This window comes from Electrophorus electricus, chromosome 9 (genome assembly GCF_013358815.1).
Source record: "Electrophorus electricus isolate fEleEle1 chromosome 9, fEleEle1.pri, whole genome shotgun sequence".
Lineage (NCBI taxonomy): Eukaryota > Metazoa > Chordata > Actinopteri > Gymnotiformes > Gymnotidae > Electrophorus > Electrophorus electricus.
The window spans coordinates 4,863,243-4,886,678 of NC_049543.1; the positions used below are offsets into that span (position 1 = coordinate 4,863,243).

General features: G+C 42.2%; 1 protein-coding gene across 3 annotated transcripts in view; it reads left to right on the forward strand.

The window, feature by feature from the left end:
• The first annotated feature begins 204 nt into the window (after window positions 1–204).
• Window positions 205–23,436, forward strand: part of tnc (tenascin C) — a 33,231-nt gene continuing 9,999 nt past the window's right edge. For 2 of the 3 annotated variants that reach the window (XM_027010842.2, XM_027010843.2), the window contains exons 1-10: window positions 205–566; window positions 11,715–12,273; window positions 12,469–14,340; window positions 14,448–14,711; window positions 14,826–14,941; window positions 16,026–16,179; window positions 17,900–18,169; window positions 18,342–18,527; window positions 19,878–19,967; window positions 20,142–20,405. In XM_027010842.2, coding sequence (XP_026866643.2) covers window positions 11,802–12,273; window positions 12,469–14,340; window positions 14,448–14,711; window positions 14,826–14,941; window positions 16,026–16,179; window positions 17,900–18,169; window positions 18,342–18,527; window positions 19,878–19,967; window positions 20,142–20,405 — 3,688 coding nt within the window. In that variant the 5' untranslated portion in view covers window positions 205–566; window positions 11,715–11,801. The remainder of the gene's footprint in view (window positions 567–11,714; window positions 12,274–12,468; window positions 14,341–14,447; window positions 14,712–14,825; window positions 14,942–16,025; window positions 16,180–17,899; window positions 18,170–18,341; window positions 18,528–19,877; window positions 19,968–20,141; window positions 20,406–23,436) is intronic. The other variant, XM_027010844.2, reaches the window with a different exon arrangement.

The window sequence follows — 23,436 nt, forward strand, 5'->3', positions numbered from 1 at the left end:
ATCTGTCTCGGATGCTCCCCCTTTCTTTCTCCTAGCTTCAGTTCTTTAGCTTCCAGTCAGAGAAAGAGCAAGATAGTGAGAGGGTGAGAGAGAGAGAGAGAGGGGGGGGGGGGAGGGGAGGGAGACAAGAAGGAGGAGGAGGAGGAGAGAAGGAGAGAAGGAGGGGGTGTATATAAGAATGGTAGGTGGAAGTGGGGTCTGACCGCAAACTTCACCCTCCCTCTCTCTTTCACTCGCTCCCTCTCTCTCTTTCACTCGCTCCCTCTCTCTTTCACTCGCTCCCTCTCTCTCCGGCTGCAGCACCAGCAGGCATCCTGCCTCCGTGGAGCGTTGCTGCCGAGAGGAGAGAGACAGAGAAATGACACAACTGGCATCTGTCTGACGGAAACAAACAAACAAACAAACAAACAAGCAGCCAACACTCACAGGAAAGGAGACACAGACCTTCAAGAGATAACTTGGTGAAGTTTCCGACCATTTGCTGAGTGTCCCGTTTTGATCCTAGAGAAAGAAAACCTCATTCTCTCAGGCTGTGCTACGGGAGAGATTAGGCTGCTCCTCTAAAGGTAAGATCAGAGTTACTTAGCCATTTCCATCTACCTGTGAGAGTTTGCATGCTCGCATCCACTATTGCAGTCACATTCATTTGTCTCTCTGTGGTTGCCTGACTGTTTGACAGTCTCAAGCAAATTAGCATTCTGTGTTTAATTACATTCCTTGCAAAAATCCTAAATTAAATTAAGCTTTTTTTTCTGACTGAGCACACTGTATTTTACAGGTTTTTTTTCGTGGCGGAGTGGGTGATCTAGACTTTGCTAATCAGCTTTTCTAAATGATGAGTGCTCAGAGAGCACTCTCTCTCTCTCTCTCTCTCTCTCTCTCTCTCTCTCTCTCTCTCTCTCTCGCTGTCTTTTGCTGGCTGTCTCACAGTGAGAGACTTTCAGCGCTGCTCCTGATGATCTTCATTATGCCTTACTAAAGGCTGCCCATTATAGTTTATGAGGGAAGCTGTATGTGTGTGTGTATGTGTGGGAGTGTGTCTGTGTGTGAACATGAGTGCGTGCATGTGTGTGTATGTGCATGCATGCATGTGCATATATATAAGTGTGTGTGTACATGTGTATGTGTTTCCCTCTGGGTCCCTGGCAGTCCCTCTGCTCAGGGTCATGCACACCCCAGGCAGCTCCGGCCAGTGCGCTCTGCCGGCTCTGGGCTCACCCGGGTGCGCTGTCCTCCAAAGCGCCTGCTCTTGGCTCAGCCACACTCGCACTGCTCCTCACGCTTCCTCTGGCTCCAGGGGAACAGGCACTGCTGCGTGTCAGCTCTGTCACCTCACCTCACGCACTAGCTCCCACAAAGAGCATGCGTGGGTGTGTGCGTGTGTGTGTGTGTGAGAGAGAGAGAGAGAGAGAGAGAGAGAGAGAGAGAGAGAGAAAGAGAAAGAGAAATAGAGAAATAGATTTTGGGATGGATGCGGCTTTCTCTGACAGACACCCCCAGGATCTCCAGTTTCCTGGAGTTGAAGGGAGATTTCTTCTAAAGGGTATATTTGGAGTCCCTTGACATGAGATTAACATTAAAAACTATTTTGTTTTTAATGTCAGTCTCACATATACATTAAAATTAATTTAGTCACTTATTTCTGCACTGCGTTGCAGAATAGCAATTGTAATGACAGATGCCAACTGCTGAATTACATATTAATACATCTCTATTAATTTGCCATCATTTAGTGAGTGCTACCTTCACTGTTTTTACTGTCATTCATTCTGCTTGAACGATCAGTGGTACACTGTGGTACGATGGCATTGCCGAAGCACATGGTGTAAATAGTGTAAATGTTTTGTGGTGCGGCTCGTCCTCACTGACAGTGCCATTCAGAATAAAGATGAGCGGGAAAGCCGCCTTTGTTTGAACAGCTGTTAGCCTTAGCTGCTCCTGGATTAGTGATTCACTTGGAGCAGCTGTCCGCCTCAGAGTGGGCGGTTGAGGTGGCGTGGAGATTCCTGTCGTCTCCAAGCATGTACGTTTATCCAGGAGCCCCTGGAAAGCACCTGGCCCATGCCGGTAAAAGAGGAAAAGCCCCCTACTCCCTACCCACCCACATAATCACACTTACACACACACACACACATGCCTTTATAGGGATTTCAGCTCACTTGTTTTTATTAAAGCTATGTACTGCTATAGATAAATGTAGCCATAATCTGTAGTTAGTAAACGAAGAACTTTGATCTGTTGTTATTTTCTTTTATCCTTATAGGCTCCAGCAATGTGTTCATGATTTCAAAACTTTGGATTTCTTGCATTTATCATGGAGACAATGGGTAGCCACAAACAGAGAGTAAAAACACACACACAACCACCCACACACACCCACACACCCACACCCACACAAACCCACACACTCACCCAGACACGACACACACACACACACACACACACACACACACACACACACACACACACACGCATACACCACACACACACACACACACACACACACACACACACACACACACACGCATACACCACACACACACACACACACACACACACACACACACACACACACACACACACACACACACACACACACACACATAAAAAGGAGAAAAGCAATATAAAATACATTACCTGCTAAATAATTATAGCTCAAATAAATCTGATCTCACACAATCACAGAATTAAAAATGAAGAAAGCAAATGGATGAACAACAGAATTTGAAAATTAATAACCGTAAATTATATTTAACTATAATTAACTTCTTATCTATTTTTCTTTCCTAGTTCTTTAGGGATATTTAGTACAGTGAGATCAGTCCTTTTCCTCTTGTGCACTTTGCTTGCTGTCCTGTCATTCTGTGTCTGATCAGATGGACAGACATGCAGCTGGACATTAATATGCTCTATAAAGATGCTCTTTTTTTCCTACAGCATTGTGCACAGAGGCATTCCAAAGGTTTTGTGTGAAACAATGAACAAAGTTTTCCCCTAAAACTTCACTGTGTGAATGTCTCATAACTCCAGATGGTTTTAATGTCTATTTGATGCTAATGTAAGACGTCCGACGAGAGTTGCAGGATTCAGGGAGCCATTCTTAATACTGACAGTGTCTATGGCTGTGGCATCCAAGACATGAGCGCATGAGACTGAATCTGCAGTGATCAGATCAGCCGCATCAGCGTCCCCGTGAGCTACAGCGTGCATGGTCACCTGACCAGAGACGAGGAGGGCCTGTTGAGTCCAGCAGACAGTTTAGACTGGGTGAAAAGTCTAAATCAGAACCATAAAGCACGGTCCTGAAGTGTATGGTTCAAGGGTTTCGGTGGATGGCACCCTCCGCAGTGACTCACGCCATGCTCATCAGGCCTCTGCTGTAAAAAGCCAAAACAGATGTCCTTATATCACGGCCAACATTCCTGCTGCAGGAAAATGGGCCTTTATCCTGCCATAAATGAAGGCAATAGTGCTGATTTTGGACCACTGCTTTTTACAGAACTGTATTTCATATCTCAGTTGATGAAAGAAGGATGTCTTAAGATGTCCTTGAGCAACCTCGAAATTATCATATTGTAATGAACCTGATTAGCATAGGCATGCAAGATATGTGATAACTGAATCTTTAAAAAAAGCTAATTCAAGACTATACAGCAGCATGTGTTTTCCATCACTTTTTCAAGCTGTAACCTTTTTTGAGTTCAGTGTCATTCAGGAGGTCCAGTTTCTTCTTATTTTCTTGCCACTTTTGACACAGAATGTATGCTCCATTGTTCTGTATTCAGTAGGTTTCCACCCACGGTGGAGGCAGCTCGCTTTTACTGCAGTGCAGCTAGAATGAGTAGAACCAGGACCAAGGACAGGGAAAGTCCTACAGCTCAGAAATACACAGCCCACAGGTCTGGCCCCAGATCAGTAGGACATGCCATGATGTCCTTCCCCCTGACCACATCCCCATCACTCCCAGGCGGAGCAGAAATGCACCATTATCTTTAGCTGTCGAACAGTTGTTTCACAAACGAGAACTAATTCATCCATGTCCATCTGCCCTTGCATCAGGAGGGAACGATCAATAGCTCTTCACCATTTTGGTGAGAGTGGAGGCCAAGTGCGATGCAGAGGGAGAATTACTTCTGATATCCAGTTATTTGTATTTCCAGCAATTCTCTTGTGTCTGGAACTGCACATCTACATTATGCGTGACAGATAGAACACCACCATGCAAAATTTAAAAGACATTTTAGAGTTGGCCCAGCTGTGGGGTCATACTGATTCACAAAGAACGCATCTGGAATCTTTCCCTCCAGGTGTTCATTGCTCTCCAGGACAGCCATTCTAAACTCCAACTGCTGATCTCCTTGTAAAGAAAAAAAATTACAGAGAACCATAGTTTTTATATGCTCTCCAGGTTGTAAAAGCAAGGATGAGGCTGGGGAATGAGTACTATATGGGTTGTGTTGTTAGGAGCGAGGGCAGGAACAGGGGGTAAGTCGTGTTGTAAAGAAAACATCTGAGGCTGATATTCTCACTCCTCCAGACGTTAGGCTAATAAACATCAGGTCACTGGTGCTGACAGTGTAAAACCAGACTCCTGGTGCCTCAAAATGTTCTTCCTTAATTGTCCCATATGGAAAAATCATGCATAGAGGTGCATGAATCTCAAGTCAGAAAAAGGTTAGCATTGATTTCAGAGTCACAGCTGGTGTTGCATAGATACATTTAACCTAATGTCTAGTGATGACTAATGTCCAGTGATGATGGAGTGTTTGCAGTCACATTCCCTGAGTTAAAAAATTGCACTGCTTCAGCTGTGCCAGACTCAAATATATCCCCCATATCACTTTGGTCAGAATATTCAGATGAGAACTGAGCAGCATTTTATTGCCGTGGTTACAGAATGCTGGTGAAAACAACCAACCAGATTTCATTCCTGCCAAAACTGCATCAGCCCCAGATATTTCGATGAAACTCAAGGTATCTGGAATCAGTTTGGAAAAGGTCTTGAATAAGTACCATAGTGAAAATTGGTCCACATCAAGTCCGCATCTGTGCTATCCATGCCAGAGAAACGTGCCTCTAAACTCCACTTCCTCGGCAATGTCAATCTAATCTGGCTCCATTTAGCCTACTCTGGATGCTGCTATTGTAAGGTGCGGCGATGTCAGCAAGCCGGCGGGCCTCTCGGAGCTGTGTGAATGCTGCTATCTCTGCGCATTTGCCCATTTATCACCCTTTCACACACAAACCCTTCTATCAGTGCCATCTGAGCCCCCAGTATCATTAAAGCTGTATAAATGGGTCCTGGCTTAAAGGAAGGCCAGCATTCCCATGCCAAAATATAGCCTCTTCTGACTTTCAATTATGTGTCCATTTGTAATTTTGTTTTGAGTATGAAAAAGGAAAATACAATCCAGAGTTCTGGAATCATCTATCAAGTATGAAAATATATTTTTGAAATGTATTTGTATCTTGTTCCCTAGGTTTGTGTGTTTTACTAATTAGTAAAAGAGACTTGTCAACCACAGCATTATAACTGTGATTGTAATCACAGTTGAAACATGTTCTCTTTTCAGTAATTATTTTAGAATTGTATTATATAGAAAATTAATATGATGGACAAATATGTTTGCTTAAGCTCTGTTTGGTGTCAGTTTTCACTGCATTTTCACTGACAATATTTAAACCAGGTCCCTGGTTCTGTAGCATTTAAGAGCTCTGTGAGCTTCTCAGTGTGTTTATCATCTGTAGAGATATTAATTTGTTTGAATCTGGATGTTGGACCAAGTCGATGCCTCAAATAACAGGCTTTTGTAGTGTACACCGGCCAAGTAAAAGAAGGAGCCAAGGTGGAATTACTACTTGCTCTGGAAAAGGCTTGTGGGGAGCCAGTGGGCTGGAGCACACACAGACCATTCTGCAGTCAGTGGTCTTCTCTCTGCTTCTGTCATCCATTTAGAGTTAATTCATCAATATTTACCATTTTTCATAGTGATGAATTCAAACTATGTAAAGTAAGGGAGGGCACAGAAAATCCCAGAAAGAAAACTGTAAAAGTCAAGCCAGCCATAGCATCAATGCATCCATCACTCAGAGAGGTGATAACATCACAATTCATTTATGAACCAATAACAAGAGTGAGAACTGCATGTTAGGCCATCAATCCAGCCACTTACAGCTTCTGGTCTATACTGGAAATGTGTCTCTTTGTTTGATTGGAAGACGCAGTCATAGCGCTGGCCTTAGCAACACCTTGGCTGTCTGACAGTGAACTTGGAGTGCAGTTGATCAATAAAGACTGGCTTAGCCTAGGGAGATAAATAGATCTTTCATATCTTCAAGGGCATTTAATTATGATTTGTCCTTTTTTCTAAACATTTCAGTCACCAATCTATTGATTGGTTTTACCTCCAAAAGTTCACCTTGGCTAATACAGATAATGTTTTAGCCAATAGATTAATACAGCAATAATACAGCCAGTGCAGACTTTATTTCTCTCAGTCTTATTGATGTTCATCTCCTAGTGGGTATGTCTTTGGCATATACACTAGCTTTATGAAAAGCTTTTTTTTTTCATAGAATATTTTTTCCCTACTATTACAGTAGCTGTCAGTACATTTGTAAGGCATCTCTGAAGGTGAATCGAGTCTCTAGGCAATACCAGCTCATTCAACAATCTGTAACCCACATTAAGTCTGTGTCCCAGAGAATGCAGCAGCCTTTCTGTCATGGGTGACCTACAAAACTGAGCAAGCTTGATGATTTTATAGAAATAAACTCAAAGAGGGGGAGTGTGAATGTGTCCTGCTGTTCATCCGCCTCGTAGCTTATGGCCAGTGTTACACATATTGGAATGTTTATAATGTTTTGTACGGTAGAGTAGTAACATTACGTATGATTATTTTTGTTGCGTGTCAGTATGTACTTTGTAAGTATCCAAATGTGTCACTTTTGAAGACAACCCTGCAACACTTGTAGAGCTCACAGAGAACATCACAGCACCATAGTCACTAGAATAACATGCACAAAATGCATGAAATATTGCCTCCAATTAATGCTTATATCTTATTATTATTTATTTGTTCATTTATTAATTTATATGTTGTATAAGGAAATAGTTTTCATAGATACAGAAAGAGGGAGACCTCTGAGACCTCTGAATTTCTAGTTCTTGTCTGAGGTATGTGAAAGTGGAGCAAATTCATAATGTGTACTGTGCAAAACAGAGTGCTCTGAAACAAAGGCACTGGTAGAACAGTCACTGTGGGAATTTTTTTTTTTTTTTTCATTTCTGTTGGATATTGACTTGAAATATGTTATGGTGAAAATAATATTGTATCTTTACTACCTAACTTTTTTCATAAATCTTTTTCATCATACAAGGACATTACTGAAAATGTGGAACTTTTGTAGTATGATATGAAAGAAACTAACATTTGAAGGATGATATACACTTAGGAGGCAGACCGAAGTCTGGGTAGGACATGGTCAGTATCAGTTAATGGTAAAACTTGAGGAAGGAACAGAATGCCAGCTGGACCTGAAGTGAATTTACTGAACCAAAATGACACCAGCCTTTCATTTCTCATCAGCGAGTCAGCACACACGCTTAGCATCTGAGGAAGTTTCCGTCTGTCCTTTTCACAAGCTGCTGAGGCATTTCCAATCAAATTTAGAATAGCTATAGGGTCAACGATAATAAAACTGCAAGTGAGACTGATTTTATTTTATCCATGCATTATTGAGCTTGAGTGAAAATTACTCCATTATCTTGTTCTTAGAAAACTCCATTTAAAGTTTTAAACTATGAATCATTTCTCCATCCAAAGGCTACAAATACTAAACTGCTGGCATGTCAAGTGTTCAGTTATTACTTCAATAGAAAAGTTTATCACCATGTTTTCCACAAAATTAGTTTCCAAAAATTCAACAAACTGCAAGTTAAGCAAATCTTTTTATTACACATGGAGGTGGTCAACAGACTTGCATCTAATTAACTTTAATGGTTTGGCACAGACCTAATGACTTATTAAAGTATGTATTTAGTCTCTGTGTGAGGTAGCCTCTCCTTTCATTCAGCTGCTGTCGTCAACATTCATGAATAAGGCACAGCACCAGGCTAATTCAGATCGCTTGTGCTAAATATATTTGCCAGCAGGTTCACTACCTCGTCACCCCACCCTCACAGTCTGCTTGCCCTCACATTAGACACACGGCAGCCAACTGGCTCAGTTAAGTCAAAGCAGCAGTGTGTAAAAAGAGGTGGTTTGGAAAGATGCCTGTATATTGTTTTGCATCTATCTGGAAGTGCCACTAACCATTGACATTAGCATAGAACCCTGGACCCACTTCAGGGTTGATTGGGATCCAAAATGACTATCTTTGTCCACGTCTCTGGGATTGTTGTTGTTGTTGTTGAGGGGAGTGGGTTGGGGGAGGGGCATGACACTACTATTGGTCATCTGAAAATTTTCATGTATAACCACTGGACTGCTTTCCATATTCTAACTCCTTTCTGGCTCAGTGGAATGACTTATTGGCCCCCTTCTACCTGTGTGCTAGATGTCTTTGTTCTCACAGCCATTTTGCTTTTGTGCTATTCATCTGTCAATACAGGTCAACCTTGGGCAGAGGTTTCGGGTAACATTGCCTAATGTGCTCACAAAGAGTTCCTGGGTCCTTCAAAGTGTGTTTTTTCTTTCTGATTCTTGTGGCAACAAGCCAGGCATCAAAGTGAAAAAGCCAGCTATCCACCCAGAACTAAAACCCTCGTGGCAACTCAAAGCAATTTTCTGGCTATTTTGTTGATTTAATCCTTGGATTGATGGGGGTGTGTGGAGATGGGGAGGGAGATACTACCATCCCTGAGCGTCCAGACTGGGAGGTCCAGACCAATAGGACACTTTACCTCTCCATCACATGATCACTCATCCCTGTCTGTCTAATCAGGGTATGGGCGGCTCCAACTGCGGGATTCCTCTCACTCCGGTGCATCTGTCAGGCCTGCTTATCACACACTGAGACAGGTCTCTGCTCACCGCTCTGCCTCTCAGAACACATTACTTGCATGTGACTTCACTAAATGTAGACTGTCAGCCCTTTGCTCTCACTTGGTGACCTTTGAAAAATGATATTCTGTTAGACCGCACTATATCACACTTTTGTCATTGAAGGACATGTGCTACAGGGATGGTTTTAGTCATACAACTATGTGAAAGTATAGTTAGTAAGATGCGCTACAAGAAATAGGACTTTTAAGGGATGTGAAGACTACATATTGTATGTAGTTTCTTTATGATTTCTTTACGATAGAGACATTTGTAATAACTAGAAATTAGGCACATGCTAAAAAATTAGTTTTATAGGATAGTGTAAGAGCATAATAACAGACATTTTAGAATGTAGTTAAAATATGGATCTAATTGTGTTCATGGGACTCAAGCCTCTGAGAACATTTCCATAGAAAAATAGATTCCTGCAGCCTTGCTGGGGGCAAGACTGAAGCCAACCATATGGAGATATAATAAAAATTCTGGTTCATGTTCTCTTTTATAAAATTTGCAAAAAAAACAAATAAAAAACCCCAGACATGACCATTAAACCCCAGACATCTATAGTGTCCCAGACCCACACATTGTGTGGAGCATGAGCATTAAACCCCAGACATCTATAGTGTCCCAGACCCACACATTGTGTGGAGCATGAGCATTAAACCCCAGACATCTATAGTGTCCCAGACCCACACATTGTGTGGAGCATGAGCATTAAACCCCAGACATCTATAATGTCCCAGACCCACACATTGTGTAGAGCATGAGCATTAAAACCCAGACATCTATAATGTCCCAGACCCACACATTGTGTAGAGCATGAGCATTAAAACCCAGACATCTATAATGTCCCAGACCCACACATTGTGTGGAGCATGAGCATTAAAACCCAGACATCTATAGTGTCCCAGACCCACACATTGTGTGGAGCATGAGCATTAAACCCCAGACATCTATAGTGTCCCAGACCCACACATTGTGTGGAGCATGAGCATTAAAACCCAGACATCTATAATGTCCCAGACCCACACATTGTGTAGAGCATGAGCATTAAAACCCAGACATCTATAGTGTCCCAGACCCACACATTGTGTGGAGCATGTGCATTAAAACCCAGACATCTATAATGTCCCAGACCCACACATTGTGTGGAGCATGAGCATTAAAACCCAGACATCTATAATGTCCCAGACCCACACATTGTGTGGAGCATGAGCATTAAAACCCAGACATCTATAATGTCCCAGACCCACACATTGTGTGGAGCATGTGCCTTAAAACCCAGACATCTATAATGTCCCAGACCCACACATTGTGTGGAGCATGACCATTAAACCCCAGACATCTATAGTGTCCCAGACCCACACATTGTGTGGAGCATGAGCATTAAAACCCAGACATCTATAGTGTCCCAGACCCACACATTGTGTGGAGCATGAGCATTAAAACCCAGACATCTATAGTGTCCCAGACCCACACATTGTGTGGAGCATGAGCATTAAAACCCAGACATCTATAGTGTCCCAGACCCACACATTGTGTGGAGCATGAGCATTAAAACCCAGACATCTATAGTGTCCCAGACCCACACATTGTGTGGAGCATGAGCATTAAAACCCAGACATCTATAGTGTCCCAGACCCACACATTGTGTGGAGCATGAGCATTAAAACCCAGACATCTATAGTGTCCCAGACCCACACATTGTGTGGAGCATGTGCATTAAAACCCAGACATCTATAGTGTCCCAGACCCACACATTGTGTGGAGCATGAGCATTAAAACCCAGACATCTATAGTGTCCCAGACCCACACATTGTGTAGAGCATAAGCATTAAAAAATCAACCTTTTACAACCATCCCTATTTCTATACGTTTGTTTCTACCACACCATTGCTCTTAAAAAACATCATGCTTCCCCAGCCTTACAGAAATACACAACTCTGGTGTTTCTCTTTCTTTAATGAAGAAAGAATTACTGCATGAAATCAGACTGAGAGAGCACGTAGAGAATGATGGTTCTTCAGAGTTGCGTTAAGCCTAACTGGTCATGATATGGGCGAGAAGGGGCTGATTACAGATGTGGCCCCTATACCAGATATGAATCTGTCAGCTTGGGTTATGAGCTGCCATGTTAAAGGGTGCAGTAAATTTCCCAGATGCAGGTGTTGCCTGCTTTGTGATAATGGCAGACTGTCAGAGGGGACACTGTCACAGAATTATCACTCAAGCACAAGGTCACAGGTTCCTGCTCTGTTATTAATTAATTACCAGAGTCATTCCTTGGGGAAATATATGTATGAGAAAGTCCAAGGTTGTCTGCAGAGAATCCGTCTCTCCTACTGTGAACCTTGTGGCTGATGAGGCTTTTGGCAACCTGATAATTTATAGAGCTATCCTCTTCTTATAGGCAGTTTTTAAGGTTAATTGCTTTTGTTGGCTGTTTTGATGTTTTGCTATTGTTCTGGTGGGCATGTTGCCTGATTAGCTTAGTTGTCTTTGTTGGAGTTTGAACTCTAGATATTGACAACAGCAAAAACATTTTTTTTTAAATCTTTGCATTTCAGTACCAGTATGTTCAGCCTTGAATCATGAAATGTGTGCTTACGCACAGAAGCATGTCTTTGGTACCTGAGGACTTATGTTCTCTCTTATCTTTCTTTACAGGATTAAAGCTGATACAATACAATAGAAAAGTAAATTCTCCTGCTCGGCGCCAGTGTAAGCCCGAAGGCTTATTGAACACGTGTCACCATGGGGATGCAAGGCCTGCTATTGGCCTGTGTGGCTTTGGCAATTTTGCTGGATCTCACCAGCGCTGGCCTGGTAAAGAAAATAATCAGACACCGACGGGAATCCTTGACACCGCCAAAGGCTGAGAACCTGACGCTCCCTAATCCAGACCAGCCAGTCGTCTTCAACCACGTCTACAACATCAATGTCCCATCTGGATCCCTGTGTTCAGTGGACCTAGACTCACCCAGAGGGTCTCAACTAAAGCCCAAGCCTGTCCCATTAGATCAGCACACTGAGCACACTGTAGATGGGGAAAACCAAATTGTCTTCACCCACAGGATCAATATCCCCAAGCAGGCCTGTGGATGTGACAAGAATCTGCCAGATCTGAAGGATCTCCTGAACAGGCTGGAGATGCTGGAGGCTGAGGTGTCCAGCCTTAGGGAGCAGTGCATTAGTGGGGCTGGCTGTTGTGGGGCCCAAGTTACAGGTGAGTAGGAATGTGAAGCAGATTTTGCAGTCGTACTGGCATTCCCTTTGATCCTGACAGAGGAGCCAGGGTTTTACACTTACACTCTTTGATCTTGACCTCTCACTCTATATCATCCTGTCTGAACTTTCTGTTTGTAGTAAGGCTAATTTGTAGAGCCTGTGGTTGTGATTTTATGACCCCTGTGTTTTTCAGGCGAGGTTGCAACAAAGCCATATTGCAGCGGTCATGGCAACTACAGCACTGAAACTTGTAGTTGTGTGTGTGAGCTTGGCTGGAAGGGGTCCAACTGCTCAGAATCGGAGTGCCCCAATTTCTGCCAGGACCAAGGGCACTGCGTGGACGGCAAGTGTGTATGCTTTGAGGGCTTCGGAGGAGAGGACTGTGGAATTGAGATATGCCCGGTGGACTGCGGAGAGAATGGAGATTGCATCGATGGCTCCTGCATCTGTGAAGAAGGCTTCACAGGCGAGGATTGCTCCATGACCAACTGCCTGAACAATTGCTTGGGCAGGGGGCGCTGTGTAGACAGTGAGTGCATGTGCGATGAGCCCTGGACAGGCTTCGATTGCTCCGAGCTCATCTGCCCCAATGACTGCTTCGACCGCGGCCGCTGTGACAACGGGACCTGCTACTGCGATGAAGGCTTCACTGGGGAGGACTGTGGTGAGCTCACCTGCCCAGACAACTGTAACAACAAAGGCCTCTGTGTTAACGGTCAGTGTGTGTGCAATTTGGGCTACAGTGGTGAAGATTGCTCCAAGCTGACATGCCCCAATGATTGCAGTCGGAGGGGCCACTGCTTCAATGGGAGATGCATCTGTGACCCTGGCTTTGAAGGTGAGGACTGTAGTATCCCATCCTGCCCTGACAACTGCAACAACAGGGGTAAATGTGTGAATGGAGAGTGTATTTGTGACACTGGATACCAGGGTGATAATTGCTCTGAGCTCTCCTGCTCCAATGGCTGCCATAACAATGGACGCTGCATTGATGGAAAGTGCATTTGCAGGGAGGGCTTTGCAGGGGAAGACTGCTCTAACAAGACATGTCCTAATAACTGCCATGACCATGGTGAGTGTGTGGATGGAAAATGCATTTGCAGGGAAGGCTATGCCGGTGTAGACTGCAGCATCAAGACCTGCCCTAATGACTGCCATGGACATGGTAAATGTGTGGATGGAAAATGCATTTGCAGGGAAGGCTATGCCGGTGTAGACTGCTCCATCAAGACCTGCCCTAATGACTGCCATGGACATGGTAAATGTGTGGATGGGAAATGCATTTGCAGGGAAGGCTATGCCGGTGTAGACTGCAGCATCAAGACCTGCCCTAATGACTGCCATGGACATGGTAAATGTGTGGATGGGAAATGCATTTGCAGGGAAGGCTATGCCGGTGTAGACTGCAGCATCAAGACCTGCCCTAATGACTGCCATGGACATGGTAAATGTGTGGATGGGAATTGCATTTGCAGGGAAGGCTATGCCGGTGTAGACTGCAGCATCAAGACCTGCCCTAATGACTGCCATGGACATGGTAAATGTGTGGATGGGAATTGCATTTGCAGGGAAGGCTATGCCGGTGTAGACTGCAGCATCAAGACCTGCCCTAATGACTGCTATGGGCACGGTGAGTGTGTGGATGGCAAGTGCATTTGCAAGCAGGGATTTACAAGTGAAGACTGCTCCATCAAGACCTGCCCTAATGACTGCCATGACCATGGTGTGTGTGTGGATGGAAAGTGTGTCTGTCATGCTGGTTTTACAGGCAAGGACTGCACTGAGCTTACTTGTCCTAACAACTGTCACAACCAAGGTAGCTGTGTGAATGGTCAATGTGTGTGCAACATGGGATTCACTGGAGAGGACTGTGGTGAAAAGACATGTCTCAACAACTGCCTGGACCGAGGCTTCTGTGATGATGGAAAGTGCATCTGCTTTGAGGGCTACACTGGAGCTGACTGCTCAGAACTGACCTGCCCAGGAAACTGTAATGACCTAGGCCAGTGTCTGAATGGCATGTGTATCTGTGATTTGGGTTTTACTGGTGAAGACTGCTCTGAAAGTAAGTCAGATGTTATGATGTTTTAAAGTTATTTGGTACAAATTACAATATGTTGAATGTTGAATGCGGAAATTAGGTAAATACCATAATGTCACCTCTTCCCCCAGTCTCCCCGCCAAGGGATCTCACTGTTACCGAAGTTACCCCAGAGACCGTAGACCTAACCTGGGTCAATGAGGTGCAGGTGACAGAGTACCTAATCACCTATGTGCCTACTGCCCCTGGTGGTCTGGAGTTGGATATTCGAGTACCTGGAGAACAAAGATCTGCTACTATCAGGGAGTTGGAACCTGGTGTTGAGTACCTGATCAGTGTTTATGCTATTCTAAACAACAAGATGAGTGTTCCTGTCAGTGCCAGAGTAGCGACACGTGAGTCATTGTTTGTTATCTTCCTTCAAAAGTTCAGAAATTATTTGGTAGTTGTTATTTAGTTTTGAATAGTGCTAAGGAATGTTAAGTTTTGTCTTTGGATAACTTTATCAGATCTCCCAGAGCCTGAAGGCCTTAAGTTCAAATCTGTGAGAGAGACTTCTGTAGAAGTTCAGTGGGATCCTCTGAACATTCCCTTCGATGGCTGGAACCTCATCTTCAGAAACACAGTGAGTGAACTGCTTCTTATTGCAGGGTACAAACCATATCAAAGTAATGGTGGTTATATTCTGTAGTCAAAACCTAGCATTACACTAAAATCTGCTGTGGCAGCAATAGCATATGTAATATGAAAGGGCCCTTCTGTTTGCCAGTAATTGTTCCGTCTGGGAAGCTGTATGAGTATCCTGTGGAAAATAGTTGAGTGGTGCCAATATGCAAAGGGTGCTGGCTGAATGTCTGGGGTTTTGCTGCACAAAACCTTCTAAGAAGCTTCTGGCTGCAGCTCCTGTGACCATGTGCAACAGGACTGCTACGGTTTTCACAATGCTTTTTCTTTTTCACAGGCTTTAAGCAAATTCAAAAAACTAGCTTCTGAAAACCATGTCTCCCTATTCCCCCCCCCACACCCTTTTCAAAAACAACTTGGCAGCTTCGTTTATACATCAAGTTTTAGGTTGTCCATGCCAAATAAACCCTTCACTTTGAAACAAATCATTCACATCCAAGTGGATACAACTGAAAGTCCTAAGTGTTTACTCTTCAGGATCACTCAAATGTTTTCTGTAGTTCATGGGACTCTTGAGTACACAGAGATTGGAATCATATCCATGGACATTTTTATTTATTTAGTTAGTTTGTAAAACACAAATATAATTGAACAATTACTCTGTAGGCCTACATTCATAAAGACTTATTGTTTTGTTATTGTTTTGCCAATATTTTCTGTAGAATTTTCATACAAATTATGTTGCATAGTGGTGCATGCCAAGGACAGCAAATATTATCTTCAATTTAAAATACAATCTATAACTTCTTATCATTAGGTATAAGTGCTCTAAAATGTTGCATTGGTTTTGATTTTCACTTTTTCACTTGCTAATTTGATGTTATCTTGTCAATGGACATCATTTCTTGGACATGTTATTGTTGCTCATGTATCTTTTTGACTCTACTACTACTACTACTGCTGCTACTACTAATAATAATGATAATAATGGTGATGATGATCATAATAATAATATTGTATACTCAAAATGTGTTGGAACTGCAGGCTAAATAACATTTTACATCTCTGTTGCTGTGAAATACCAGAAAGAGAACAATGGAGAGATTTTGAATTCACTCTCTCCACCCGAGACCACCTTTGAGCAGTCTGGCCTGGGCCCAGGCCAAGAGTACGAGGTCAAACTTGAGGTTCTGAAGAACAACACCCGCGGACCCCCAGCCAGCAAGAATGTGGTTACAAGTAAGAAACTGTCAACAACTATTAACTTGAATGAACGGCCATTTGGGTTTGTTTGAGTTTTTTCAAACTTCTTTTTTTTGGGAGAGAAGTGGGACTGGTTTACACTAAAAATGTATCTAATGCAGCCACTGGTTTACAGGACTAACTAGGGTTCACTTGTTTCACTATGCAACACTTGTTAGTGTGCCACTAACTGGTCTATAATAATAATAATATAGAATATTCTATAATATATTTTGTCTAGTCCTTTTTTACACAAATAATAGTATTAATTTATGAACACTTCCTTGATTCCAGCATTACATTTTACATGTCTGAACATCTTATTAGCAGCTTGGTTTTTCAAATAATTGCAAATTCACCGCAAGATCATCTTTAACTTTTTCATCAGTTTCTTTAGATTCTTTTAGCTAATTGTAAGTGCCAGCATAAATTTAAATTATTTTCATAGGTTGAACAGAAATTATTTTGAGTAATGGGAAATAATATAATATATCTTGCCACATTTTTCAGTCAGATTGCTAGTTTAAGGAAGTCTGTATCTTTTTTGACTTTGACTTTTTGACTTCTTATAAAATATGTGAATGTTAGGCTAAAACTTGCAAAAAACATTTGTATGCTTTAGGTTTGGGACAGACTGTTAATTCTCCACACAGAAAGATAAAAAAATTTTTTTTCTGAGATTAGAAATGAGGTCAATTTAATTGATGGTGTTGCCTAGCTGTTGTTCCATATTTGTGCTCCAGCAAAATGCTCAATAAAGTAAGAAATGTGTTTTCACATGTCCTTCAGTTTAAGCAACTGGCTCACTCCTTCAAAATGTAGAGTTTAAAAATCACTAATGGTCTGCCAGCATAAACAAAAAGCATAACTGGAAAAACTATTAGCCCTGTGAATTTGCAACATTTTTAAATGAACCTTGTCTTCTTGAGATTTATACTTAGCTTGTAAAACAGTGGGTTTGCCTGGAAGTGTTCCCCTTAATTTCTTATTTCAGGATAAAATTCAGTTGCAGGGAAGCACATTAAATACCACAGGAAGACACAAAAAAGAAAGTCAGCAAGAACACGTGCATTTCATAGTCTATAACATCGAAGGCCAGTGCCTCCTCATATAGTATTTGCAGCATACGTTGCATCCAGTAGTGGGCTGTCATAGGCTCCGCTGTCTGAGGAGACTTGCGGAAGTCTCACAGCATGGTTCTGACTATGTTTCTGAGACATGAGTGAGTCAAGAATTGCTTGGGGAGGGGACACCAATTGCTGAAAGTGAGCTCAGCCTCTCTCCACTCTTCAGTTGTTGAAGAAGCACTCTTCCCTCAAGAGCACTGGAGCCTCCCTCGCACACAAATTTGCTCCAAGCTAAAAAGCTGATTTTTGTGAGGGGTTTTATCTGCTGCTCACAGGAAGATGACCTCTCACCACAGTGTCCCAAGTGGCAAACCAGTTTCCGCCCCAGGAGTCTCTTCTCATTCCCTAGGAATACATGATCTAAGCAAATTACAAATAATCCAATTCAATGACCTTAAATACACACACCATAATTCCCAAACAGGGAAAGCGCTTCACTCCCAAAGCAAGTTTTTTTTATTTCTCTCAGCAGCATCTTGGTTAACTTTCTCATTGCAGAGGAAGTACCCATTTCTCTGCAAATGCAACTTACGTATTTGTAATTTCTTATGCGTTTGAATATCACTTAACTGTTTTCTCCCTCACTTCAGTGATTGACGCTCCCAGCCATGTGCACGTGCAGGATGTGACAGACTCAACTGCACTAATCACCTGGTTCCAGCCTGTGGCCCAGGTGGATGGGGTTTCAATCTCCTATGGCCCGATTACAGACTCCTCAGACATGAGCATGGTGCAGCTGTCAACGGTGGACATGCAGTACCACCTGGCCGAGTTGTACCCAGACACTGAGTACAGGGTCTCTCTTATGGCCCACCGTGGGGAGACGACCAGCATGCCTGTTCATGAGACCTTTATGACAGGTCAGACATGGCAGTGACATTTCCAGATAGGAGCCTAGATCAGAAAATTTGACAGCAAAGTCAATCATTTCCTATGACGCTTCCAGTGTTTTACCAGAGTTCCTATTTGACGTACTGTTATCACTAATGTTATCTTTTAAACTCACCTGTGACCAGTGTTCATGTGTTCCAGACCTGGATGCTCCTAAGAACCTGAGGGCAATAGACCACTCAGATGAAAGCATCACCCTTGAGTGGAGGAACAGCCAAGCCAATGTGCCCAGCTACCGCATCAAATACGGGCCCCTAGCGGGAGGGGAGCACGGAGAAATGACCTTCCCCACAGGCCCAGAGGACACCACGCAAGCCAAGATCACCGGTACGGGTTACCTTTCCATGAAGGCACTCAGATCTCCTAAACAAACTTGATAGACAAAAATGTTAAAAAGCTTTTCAAAGCTTTGGGAATTTCTTTTAATTTTTAATTTAAAAGGCATATGTATGCAGAAAATCTGTGACTGCCACTTTGTTAGTTATGTAAGATGAGCCTATACTTTCTACAGAAATTTTTTAAAAAGCTTTTTACTTTATAAAAGTAATTTAAAACTGCTTTGGATGATGGATACTTTTACATCCTAACAGCATTTTAAAGTGCAGAGATTTCACATATACATGAGTAATTATATTGCCATTGAGACAATAGCTGTTTTTTCTGTTGTTTTTTTTTGGCAAGTAACACTGCTAGTTACTGCTAGATTTTCAATATTTAATCAAGTGCAATTATTCTACATAGGCCCCATTAATTCTATGTCATGAAACATGTGCTACACAGATAAACCCTGCATTATGTTCAAATGGCCAGAAGGACTCTGCATTCAACCCTTAACCAAAATAATACTGGTACTTGTTTTGGTGCGAAAATCCTGGTCAAACAAGGAATGTAGGGTATTTTTCTCTGCTTGGCACTGCTGCTATTGTACATGCTGCTTTGAGGCAATTTCATTCACTAAGTCCATGTGCCATGTGCTGCTGCAAGCAGGGATTAACCAGACTGAAGGGAAAATATATATATATTCAGAAGGTGTAATAGATTCTTTGTCTGGTTTGTTCCTTTGTCCTTGGGAGGCCCTTTCCATACATAAAATAGTGAGTCTATTCTAATAACCGAGTCTTTTATAACACATACGCACACAAACACACATACACATTTCACTACTCATCTTTATCACGTAGCTATTATCTGTAATTGCCGTCACGCTTGCGATTTTATTGATAATAAGTTTCCTCTGCGTTAGGTGTAATTTCATGCTGGAAAACACCTGTGCAGTGACCTCTGTAGAAGCCAATAGAGGCATTAAGAGGAGAAAATGTTGGGATTTTGGCTGAGGGCCCTTATCAGCGGGTGATCTAAGAGCCTCTTGTAAGACAGTAAATATTGTTTGTGCCCTGTGGAAAGAGACATTTTGATGCACCACTAAAGACGATATGATTGCAATGGTGTGCAGCTAAAATTTAAAACTGATTAATGGTGGTTAATAAAATTGGAGATGCTCCAAATACCAAAGAAATCCACAAGGAAACGTAAATTCTTTCATCCCTAGGATCTTTATGCTAATCCTGTTCGCTTTTGTTAGTGAATGACTGAAGAGTATTAAGAGTATTTGAGAGTATCAAAGAGTATTTGATAGTTAATTAATTAAAGTAAACTTTAGTTAAATCTCTTCTGCAGGACTCCATCCTGGAACAGAGTATGGAATGGGAGTGACAGCGATCAAGGATGAGAGGGAAAGTTTGCCTACAACCACCAATGCTGTGACTGGTGATATATGGCTCCCACATACTTTAATAAGCCACATTCTTCATATTTTTCACGTTGAATCACAATTGAATGCAAATTGGCCAAACTTCATTAGACCCCAGCAGATCACAATCATATTTAGTTCTGAATGTAGCTAGTAAGCTTACCTGAATGAAACTGAACGTTCCTTCTCAGATCTTGATGCCCCTAAGGATCTAGAGGTGACCGAGAGCTCAGAAACCATGCTGGTGCTGAAGTGGAAGAGGCCAGTGGCCAAGATCGACATCTACAGACTGGTGTTGGTGTCTGCCGATGGCCACAGGGCCGAGATGGAGGTCCCAGGGGCTACCAGCACCTACACCCTGATGAACTTGAGCCCTGGCATGCTCTACATCATCAACCTTACATCGGAACGAGGGCGGAAGAAAAGCGCTTCAGCCAGCCTCAGAGCATCCACGGGTCAGTCCTTTACACTTTACAGCTCACTAATATGACCACTTCTCCACTGCTGAACCTATATGTAGTGCTAAATGTTTTTCCCTTGGATAGTTGTGACTTAGAGAAATGTGTGTGTACTTTCTGTGTACAGTTATGTTTGTGTAGAACAGGCTTTGATCTCTGGCCTAAGATCTTGACCATAAAGGGTGTTGCATGGGCTACTTTGTTCATCTGGTCACCAACAACTGCAGATGAAGAAATTAATTCTCCACCAAAATTATCATCTTATGGAGGGTGCAGGTAGCCTACACAGAGCTATGTCAATTGAATTTTAGCTTCTCTGTCTCTGAACCCCTTCGCCAGGGAGATCTTTTCATCCATATAATCAGTTTGTCGCCATGCACCAAAGCCAGGCTGAAGAATGAATTGAATTCTTTGTTCAAATACATCTCCAGTGCCCCCACAGTCCTTCATTCACAACATGTGGAATTATTTTATGTCTTAGAGCACCAAGGGAAAGACAAATACAAATGATTGACATTTTTAAGATTCTGCAGTTGAAGTTTTGCTTGAACATCCAAACCAAATTTTTTTTTGCAAAAAAATTACCCTTGTTATGCAACTTGGGAATCTCAAATGGAAAATGGAAAAGAACAAATACATTCACTTTTTGAGAACTGGCTGTTGTAGGGGGATAGATATGGACTGTGCCACACGCACACAAAGCTCATTCATGTGATGATTGTCGAAACGAGGCCACTCCCCTCTGGTTTTGTGTGATTTAACCAGAATGAATGGAGGGCCGGGGTAATAAATAGGCCCCATGGTGAGGCGCCTGGTAAAACATTGTCTCCAAAATCAGCAGCACCATAATCCCACGGATTCATTTCTGCTGCCATTATTGGCCCCGGACACGGAGTACAAGCATGGATCGTACACTGTACGATGGGGGGAGGTGAGTGCAGGATTCCTTTCGATCTGGGCCTTTTCTCCCCATGGACACTCACTTGGGGCCTCAAGAATCAAGATCAAGAATCATGAACCTCAGCTCAAATGTCTAGTATCATGAACCTCAGCTCAAATGTCTAGTATCATGAACCTTAGCTCAAATGTCTAGTATGGAAAACCTCAGCTCAAATGTTGAGACACCTGCTCTTTGTGGTCAGCAAGGGACATTCAGCAGAGTGCATTTATCAGAGAATCACATAACTGGGTCTATATATATATATATATATATATATATATATATATATATATATATATATATATATATATATATATATATATATATATACTTGTGTGTGTGTGTGTGTGTTTGTGCGTGTATATATGAATATATGTATGTGTATGTATATGAGTGTGTGTGTATATAATATATATATATATATATATATATATATATGTATGTGTGTGTGTGTGTGTGTGTGTGTGTGTGTGTGTATATATACATACACACATATATGTGTGTGTATGTATGTATGTATGTATATATGTATGTATGTGTGTGTATATGTGTATATATATATATATATATATATGTATGTATGTATATATATATATATATATATATATATATATATGTATATGTGTGTGTGTGTGTGTGTGTGTGTGTGTGTGTGTGTGTGTGTAATATAAAATACAATTATTCTTTCCAGGTAGAAAACCCAGCTTTTGAGAATAGTGATTTTAAAATATGTCAGTAAATGCTTACACCATGTATTGTGGTGAAGACTGCAAATAACAGAGCAAAACCCCTTGCATGAACAGAAGAGGGCCTTGGTCACAGTGTTTTTTAGATAATTCTGGCTTGTCATAAAAAGCCACTTCATTCCATCTCTATTTATCTATACCTGCATGTGGAGTGAAGGCCTTATCTTCAGGCATACGGAGCTGAGTCTTGCGTTTACAACGACGAAAAGGCAAAAAGGAGCTAAATTCATAGTGATTCATTCATTCAAAAACATCCCAAGGACTACCATGGACAGTGATTAATGCGATAATTCCTCTAATTGAAAGTCTCCCCTATGAACTTAGCTTTCATAAGCAAATTCTCATCTGATGCCTGGGAAGACCATTCATGCCATTCTTTGTCTTTCATTCCATTTGACCATCATGTTTGTGCCCACTTTATTGTGCACTGAGGGGATAATAGCAGGCTCTTGGGTGTCTCCTCCCGAGCTATGTGCTCCACTCTCTCCTGCATGCTAAAGGAGTGAGGTGATATTCAGCTCCAACTTGTCCACCCTGCATGGCTGCCTCCTGCATTTGAAGTGTTCAGCGTACTTCTGCTCCTGCGGACTACGCAGAAACTTCAGAAATTAATGGCTTCTATTGGAGCCATTAATACCAGAGCTGCCTTAGTCGGGTGCATGGCTGTCGTTAATGGGTGTAGACCAAAGGGCAAGTTTGCGAATGGGTCTGTTTTATCACTGCAGACTTCAGTAACGTTATGTGCCACTGCTTCGTTGCATGGGCAGATGTTCACTCTGCATGGAACAGATGGAGCTGAATTGGATATCAGCAGACATTTATTACACCTTGCTCACAGAAGGGACAAGGTACTCCAGGATAATTTGAAATAGTTGGCTTACAGAAGTGGACTTAAAAAAAGTTAACAGTTGATCGAATCTTTCCCACTGCTTTTGCCTAATCGGAATGTCCATGTGGTAAGAGGTTTTTTTTTTTAGCTACCAGAGATCTAAAATATCTAAAGGGCAAAAAAGAGATTTTTTTTTTTCTTTTCTGCTGATGTAAAATAAAAATGGTAGAGCATTAAGGAACAGTGTCTTCATGGTATCAGTGGTAAGTGTTCACCCAGTTTTTATTCACATAGGTTTTTTACTTGTTCAAGAATGTCTGTAATATTTTATGAGTGTGGTACCACACGAGCAATAAAAACAGAACACTAAAGTTGAAGAATTAAGTGACAGAATGGACCTGACTTCTTCCAGTGACTTCCTCTCCTACCATCTCTGCAGATATTTTCCTGATCATCAGTTGCCCAGGCTCATTCGCTTAACCTCTGCTCAAATTCCCACCTGCTTAATCTCTG